General features: G+C 35.2%; 1 protein-coding gene across 3 annotated transcripts; it reads right to left on the bottom strand.

Annotated features, from left to right (window-relative positions):
• Positions 1–540: 540 nt before the first annotated feature.
• Positions 541–8,268, bottom strand: LOC122592368 (protein root UVB sensitive 5). 3 transcript variants are annotated; one of them, XM_043764577.1, is made up of 15 exons: positions 8,215–8,268; positions 7,767–7,814; positions 7,205–7,338; positions 6,759–6,863; positions 6,401–6,455; positions 5,767–5,813; positions 5,613–5,691; positions 5,394–5,466; positions 4,210–4,299; positions 3,155–3,214; positions 2,610–2,723; positions 2,157–2,217; positions 1,958–2,076; positions 1,247–1,342; positions 541–902 (listed from the first exon to the last, which is right to left on the bottom strand). In XM_043764577.1, exons 1-15 carry the CDS (start codon positions 8,256–8,258, stop codon positions 675–677), a joined length of 1,353 nt encoding a protein of 450 aa, XP_043620512.1. In that variant the 5' UTR covers positions 8,259–8,268; the 3' UTR covers positions 541–674. The 3 variants fall into 3 exon arrangements, with proteins under 3 accessions (XP_043620512.1, XP_043620511.1, XP_043620513.1); XM_043764576.1 differs by lacking the exon at positions 8,215–8,268 and adding an exon at positions 7,968–8,192; XM_043764578.1 differs by lacking the exons at positions 541–902; positions 8,215–8,268 and adding an exon at positions 7,968–8,202 and having other exon boundaries at positions 1,256–1,342; positions 1,971–2,076.
• Positions 8,269–8,488: the final 220 nt, after the last annotated feature.

Raw genomic sequence — 8,488 nt, 5'->3', positions numbered from 1 at the left:
GTATTTTGCCTCACGGGTTGTTCCATAACGAAATAAGGGTGGTAAGACATTAAATTTCAAATATTGAGATGGAAATGTTCTCTTCTAACTTGTTGCTGCTCAAATTAAGTGTTTGAAACGACGATGTGGATGGGTTAGGAATGCTAGCAACCGGACCACCAAAATTGTTGTTTGAAAGCTCTAAACAAAGAAATTGGTAAAATCCCATGAAACATATTGAATCTTAAAATCAACTGAAACAAGATTGTCAATGCCATCAAAGCTATCAGAGAGAACCAAACCCAATAAACTGTTTCATTAGAGCCCTATATGAGCGAGATTCTTGCGTAGTTTGAATGATGGAATTTGACCAGTAATGTTGTGGGATGACATTTCTAGGTATGAAAGGTGGGTAAGGTTTTCCATGGAAAGTGGAATACGTCCACTAAAATTTTACAAGACCGAATAACTCATCAAAAATGTTTCATGACTTTCCCTCAGTGGTGAAATCTCTTCAAATTTTACAGATGAACAATTTAGAATATAACAACAGAGAAGCTGTAGGAGCAGAGGCATGCACCGTGAAACCATCAATAGCTTCTCAAAAGAGCATGTGTTACAAAAATCCAAGAAGCAAATACGCAGCCAGAGATACTGCAATTTACGCTCTTGTTGAATGTCTTGCATGTATGAAACTATAATATACATTCTTCAAACAATACATTCTTACAAACTTTCAAATTAATCTGATTGATGTCCCATCCAACGTCTGTTAATTGCTGCAAAAAGTTCTCAAACTGATCATCAAGTTCGTTCAGGCTTTCTTTCAGTTGATCAAAACAATGATCTTGTCTGTGCTGATTCTTGTACAGCCAATATGTTTGCCAAACACTTCGCAACACCGAAAGACTTGTCGCACCATCCTGTGATATTTTGGGGTATAAAACGTAGACATTATATATGAATGCTTAAAAAAACGTGTACCCACTCAAAAGATTTGAAAAAAAAATGTAATAAAGCAGAACATTGCCTTTAAAAACCTCCATGTAAGTGATTACTCTGATGTCACGGAAATTATTCTAAAAAATCATTGTAGCAAAAATACAAGAAATATGCTACACATTATTTAAACGTGTGTTCTTTTAGCAAATCACGAGATAAAATCCAGAAATTACTATATTGCCTATATTTCTAGACAGACATTTTCACAAATTTGATTGTTCAGAAAAGAAAAGAGAACTGATTAGTAAAGAGGAAAGGGGCAAACCTTGAAAGATACAAGGGTTTCGAAATCTTTAAAAGGCTGTTGATTCACCACGAGAATATATTTCTCCTTCATATAGAGTTGCACAAGCTTCTTCACCTAAAAAGAACAGTTATATTACCCAATTGTGATGTGATAATTATGGATACAAGTCACTGAATTTTTTTACATAAACAGCCCCCCTCGCTCCCGTCCTATGAAAATTGTAACAGTCCCCCTTCAATACTGTGATGAGAATGGGCAGGTAGGTAAGTTAATTTTCAAGTATCACAAAACCAGAAGAAGGAAAAAGAACTCCAACGTTTATTTTCAAATTAATAATTATAGAAAATGAAATATTAACGTCAAGCTTGTGTCACTTATCTATACTTCTATATCTATACTATATCATAAAAAGAATAGTCCCCATGTTGAAAGTTACATGTGGGGAAATGTCTAAAATATCCTTAATGATTATATTACACTATCAGTCCTTTATCTTTTAAAATATCTCCATTAATCCTTTACATCAATTACTTTTACATCATTTATCTATACCACTCGACGTCGCCTCCATCGCCAAAAGTCGTCCCCACCATCACATCGTCGCCGCCACAAACACCGTCGCATTTGTGCGGGTACCGTGCTAGTGTTATTAAACATAAATGCACAAGTGTGTTTACATTTCAAATACTGTGATACCAGCAACTTAAGTAATATCATAAAATATGATACCTTGAGGCCTGACCTTTCACCACCAAGCATGTCAGACAAGGATACACCAAAAACAATTGGTGGTACTGAAAATCTCTCCCATGACAAGATATTTTCGGTTTTGTTGCATTCTTTGCATCCTAAATCCAAACATATAGATAAGAAATTTACAAAGAGCATCCTAAATTACTTGCATAATGGGGAATGGCACAAAGCTTACCTAGAACTGTCGAGTTTGAAACATGCAAGTCCACTAGGATTCGTGCACGCTTTAGATTTACCTGGAAGAGCAATGTCAAGTTGCAAATAGGGTCCTGGCCATATTGTGTCAGGTATGGTAGGAAAGATAATCTTATACAATGGATCATGGAGAAAACAATACAAGTTTAAAGTCACAAAAAAGGTGGCTTGAGGGGTCGGTAAAAGAAATCATATTTTGTCAAATAATATTAACAATCCGACTTTTAAAAAAGCTGAAGTAGTTTATGCATTATAAATACATTCTGTTTTTCTGGAAGTAAGAATTAAAAGAAATCCAAAAGGCTTGCAAGTGGGTTGAACTCTTCGCTTTTTATCTGTATATAATTAGAATTATGATCTTTACATGATCTTCCTAAATAGACAATTATATATAGATAAATAGATATAAAATTACTATGCATCATTTGCTCACTGTGTCGAATTCAAGAACTGAAAGAGACTGGTAACGCAGCCAAAGGTGCAGAAGCCGCATGCTCATCCATGTCAATGCTAGAACTGGATATGATCTGACAAGACCTGGCGTAGACTGTATTAAGGATACAAAACTATATCACATTTCAAATGATTAACAAAAACAGCAAACACATGACAACCACAAATACGATGAACGGATCAGGTAGCAGTCGAAACCGGGTTAGGGTTGAAACAGCCAAACAGGTGATATGTATGGTGGGTTTAGACGGTCTGGTTGACCGTGAACAGGTTTTTGTCCATTTTTTTATACTAAAATAAATTGCCAATGAGTTAACTATGACTACAAAGCACTACTTCAAAACTTTCAACATAAAAACTGTATAGGAGATTAGGAGGTTGTATGCATTTAATGTAGACTTATGGGTGACTTCAATCTATTTGACCCATTTTTAGTTAGACCTGTTTGAAGTAGAAGACAACCCCATCGACCCGTTTGTAATAGAATGGTGATGATTGCCAGCTCTAAATAGCTCCATGACGTACCAGGACCAGTATGCCAAGAGCAAGGCCAATGAGCTGCGCAGATACTTCCCAGACTTCCTCCTGAAAATATAGACAAAAAATTCACATATTTGGCTGAAAATAACATGTGTGGGTTTCTTCTCAAAATGACTAAATGAGTATATTCCTAATTCACTGAAGATAATATACTGTTTTCCCTGCATAGATTTTTAATTTGATTGCATACTGCTAATCTGAATGAAAGTAAATACATATGAACATTATGAACATAAATCATAGTTGTGATCCTTAAAAATGTTTAAACAAACAAACCACGGATACAAATAAGATGTAACCAGAACCCATTTTATATTGTGGATCTCATTATCTATTCTATAAACACTTAGTGGATTGTAGAGGCTATTGACTTATTATACAGATATCAAAAAAATCTAGCAAAAGGGTTAGTTTGTCAGGCAACCCTTACCTGGAGTTCCTTTGAAACCCGCACAACCCTTTCTCAAGGACCATTGAACAGGCAATGAGCAGCTAGTGAAGCTGCCCTCTAATAAAGATTACTATACATATTACTCTATCATCTCATCCTAATACAGCTGCTAGTGAAGATGTCCCAAAGTCAACAAGTGGTATCCATGCAAAACTCTAACCCATAATTACATACTTGCCCAGTACTAAAGATATCATCGTTATCTGATTTTGATCAATCAGTTGTGTATATGATACCTCTTGGTTTAGTTTTAATGTGAAGACAAATAGTTGATAATGCACAGTAGGAAAAAACAGATAAAACACAAGATCTTAGAACAAAATACCTACAAGCATACGAATCATTACAATATATAGTAACGATTGATTAGGTTCATTAAACTAAATACCCATTTCATTTGTCGATCTCAAAATACCCATTTCATATTGTGGATCTCAAAATATAATAACAAATGATTACAAATAGTTGTTATTGACGGATACGTTGATGTATCATTATGACATTATGCTTTCATTGAACTATGTGTCATGTCAAACATTGTCATTACTTTACAAAAGAGTAAAAACAACATATGAATTTGCTGTTATACCTTCGCTGCCACATCCCCAAGATTTTCGGATATAGCAAAATGATTTTGGATCACCCGAAATGAAGGATCCTTCAGCCCTCTTGCCACAGCCTGTCAAGGCGTCAATGACACAAACCTTTATAAAGTATAAAACCACGAAACATATACACCATGGGACTAGAACCCACAACCTTTTGGTTGATCGCCAAAGAATGTTGTTATCCCATTAGTAGCAGTAAACAAGAGCAATGTTTTATGAACAGGGTGGCGGTTGAACAGGTGGCCAGACATTAAACGAGTTCAATCACACCGCGTTTTCTCCATAAAATCGTTTACTGGAATGCCAGCCAGAAATCCGATTGACCCGGTAACCCAGACCCGTAAAAAACCAGTGATACGAACCCATCCCATAATAGGCTCGCATCATGCCATAAGCTAAGTGTATAACTCACTCCCAAAAGCTGGCTCAAAGGAGGAGGGGACACCTTGACTTATAAACCACCAACCAATCCCATACTTGGCCGATGTGGGATCATATCAACCAGCATTTTTATCGAATATATTAGTATATATAAACTCAAGTGGATCATATATAACTAAATAACTTTTCATGCCATAGAAACCATATATGAAACTACTTATCCTAAGTTAACAATAAATTTGACAATGTTGAGCTTGCTGTTGGTAATAAAATGTGTAATATTGCTGAATGATAAGTGATATCAGATATTTCATACATATTTTCATACACGATATCATTGCTTTTTATACGTGTTCTAGTATTCTTTAAGAATATTTGTGATTGTAGGTTCATTTGTCGGTTATAGGAATTATCAAGAAAAGTTGAGAGAAAAGTGAATGCCAACATTTATCTAAATTTAGTAAATGTCAAGTCAAAGTTCATGGAGTTTAGTCAACTAGTCCATATATTAATTGAAATGAGGTTGTTTTCCATTTACATTTCTTCAATAGACAAGTCCATATAAAATTCAGTTTATGGTCAGCACCTGGACAGGCATGCTCTTAACCAGAACCAAATCAGTTAGCTTAACAATTCAGTTTAGGTCAAATTTTGGGAGCAGTCTAATCCTGACCAACCTGGTACATACGCCAACCTCCTATAAATTATATTTAGAACAAGCTTGTCCATGAGACCCTTTACTAAGACCTGTTAACAACAAGCGTACAGACAAATGGGGGAATACCTTAGCAAGATTCCCTAGAGATGCCAGTGGCAGAAAATATGCAGGATACAGAGGTGTACAGAGATCAAAGATGCTGCACAACATTAAAACAAAAAAATCAGAAACTATAAACTAGCCAAAAGGAAAGGCATAAAGCTGGAACGGAATCGAAATCTAATGATGCCAACTGGTTAACATAAAAAAAAAAAAAAAAAAAACAGTGACCCATATAATAGTCACCTTCCAGCACTGCCAATGAAGTCAGCATACATGCGCCATTGTTTTGGATCATCATCAAATAAATTTCCAAATCGTCCACCTGGATAGCAAAATCATGATTAATACAAAATTTTAGTGTGATGTGGCAATTAATAAGTATTTGATGAAACTGTACCAATGAAGAAGCGTCCGACAGCACCAATCCCATCTTTGGAAACCCATCTACATATTTGGATAAATATCAGACCAAAAACAACTTGTCAATATGACCATTCTATCAACCATGTGCTTCTATCGTTGTTCCTGTTTTAGACTTAAACATGCCACATCCTCTCACTCTTCCTTTATATTGCTTTTTCCCGAATAAATATGCAAGCACTGACTAAGGGCCTTTTCACTAAATATTGATTTACATTAACATAAAAATAGAGGTGGCAGATTCGGCTAGTCGGGCAGGTTCATTTGGTTAGGGTAATAACGAGTGGGCTGATCCAAAACACTTTGGTCCCAAAACATTTTGAGCTTTTTATATATAACTAGTCTATGTCAAATATAATTATACAATTATTTCCTTTTTGTTGAATAAAATGAACTAGAAGGTTTTAAAGTTCGGGCGACTTTTGACATGCTTAACCCGCACAACCAGTTACCTTTTTAAGCAATCTTTTTACCTGATTGATCTGATAGAGACAAAATAAAAAATAACCCTGGTCCCAATCGCTCATACTTATTACTGACAGGGAAAAAAGATGTATGAAAAAAGTGATGCCACATCTATTGCATTACCGAGGGAGGAGATAGTATATTACCTTATGGCAGCAGCAGACGCTGCAGCTGTAGTTGCAGACGAATAGTCCAAACCAACTGCCTGTACATTAATGCATAAATTTTATAAAAAGTGTAAAATGGAATTTTATAATGGTGGCCAAAGAACATTACTTTCTTTAATAACTACAATTAGGCTGCGGGTAGCCAGGTACTAGAATATAGCATAGATAGATCATGATATTAACAGCAGGTAAAGAAACAATAGTTCATTGGAACGAGAAAATGGCAAAGAATAGATCTAACTACTCACTAATGAAAGAACGATTAACAAAAGCTAATGAGTTCAGTTTACATGCATTCACATACCCAATCAGAGGTACTGGCTTGAGTTAAACTGACCTGCCTTTAAAAGACTTGATGTGACCAACGTGTGACAGATCCATGCAGTGACATTGGTTGGGAACTGTAACAACATATATTCCAAGTAATCATCTGAAACAGACCCTGCATTTTCAGATTACAAATAGAATTAGAGAAGAAAAATAGATTCCCAAGTACAATAACCATAACAACTGATGCTGAATTTTTTTTTTTTCAATGCTCCATTAGAGCCATATAATTATGTGAAGTTCCTTTCAATGTTTTTCGGTCATTAATTGATATGGGTAAAAGCTTAATTGATATCCTGTTCTAAGTATTCCTAGATATGGATAACATGAGGGTCTAGAGAGAACTGGCTTTTCGTGAAAAATAAAAGACAAAACTTCGAGAAAGGTGCTAATGTCATCTAGAAAAAGCAAAGTAGGATGAAATGAATGTAAGATATAAAAAATGTTGCTTGTTACCTGGGAAGCCAGCAGGTAGAACAAAATCTTTAAGAATATCAGGAAGCCAGGGAAGTTCCTTCAAAGAAAACCCATTGGATTTGGATTCATCCTCGAGAAAAGTTGTCAAGCATAATTCGTCATCCAGTATATACCTGACTTGCAGACACAAAACTTTTAGGAAAATATGAACATTTTTGGCAACTAATACTAACAAACATTTCTGATATTAAATACGTATTGAGAATAACGCCGACAAATGTGAAGTCTATGTTTTTTATTACTTTTAAGGCTAAGTGTACACGGATAAGCGAAAATGTGTCTAAGCTCTGATAATAGCCGAGTATTAAAACGGTAAAATTTCTAATCGACAAAACACTATTTCAGAAAATTGTTTTAGGCCTTTGTAGCGCTTCGTTTAGATACTTGTATCCAACTGCAGAAATGCATAATTTATATAAGAAAAAAAAAAGGAAAAAACCATTCTTGAAACTTGTATTGAGCCGAAACTCAAATTCAAATTCAGGTGACTAATAATACTACCTCAATAACCTCAACCTATTATATATATATATAGATATACCTTTTGGAAGTTCCGTTTATGTATCTTTCCACCAAAACAACTCTATGCCTGCAACCAACACAAATATATATTACATAAAAATGTGGTCCAAAATTACTGGCACTATAAGTATAAGTATGTGTGTGTGTGTGTCTAGATATATATATATGTGTGTGTGTGTGTGTATGTATGTATGAAGAAAATGGAAATGGAAATGAATACTCTGTAGGTGTAGTATGATCTTGAGATTGTTGGTTTGAAGAAGAATTGTTACATACAAACTGAATTCTATTGGAAGTTGAAATGGAAATTTTAAGATTATTATTATATGTGAAAATTGGGAAAGAAGAAGAACAAGAGTGGTGAAGAAGAGCTAATGTCATTTTGGTAAAGGTTTAGATTAATTGATTAATTTTGGGAAATTCTACATTATTGTGGGAAGGAGAAGAGGGCAGGGAACCACCAATACCTGAGATCAGTTATACAGGGTTCACAAAAGCACAACATTTTCATCGGTTATTTTTAGTTTTAAAAAGTAAGTTAAAGTAACTCCCACGGCCATGGATTTTGGGTCCTAATACAGTGTATGAGGAGGTTGATATGCAGACAGCCTTACCCCTATTAAAGGTAGAGAGGCTCCTTCCAGGTTCTACCATAGGTAGAAAAGGACCTCCAGCCTTGCTGGGCATGAGGATCGAATCCATGACCTCTATTTCTAGAAGCATGAGCTCCAACCACTAATC

The sequence above is a fragment of the Erigeron canadensis genome, chromosome 3 (assembly GCF_010389155.1).
Source record: "Erigeron canadensis isolate Cc75 chromosome 3, C_canadensis_v1, whole genome shotgun sequence".
Taxonomy (NCBI): domain Eukaryota; kingdom Viridiplantae; phylum Streptophyta; class Magnoliopsida; order Asterales; family Asteraceae; genus Erigeron; species Erigeron canadensis.
Note: the sequence above shows the minus strand (reverse complement) of the source record. Positions and strands in the feature narration are given on the sequence as shown.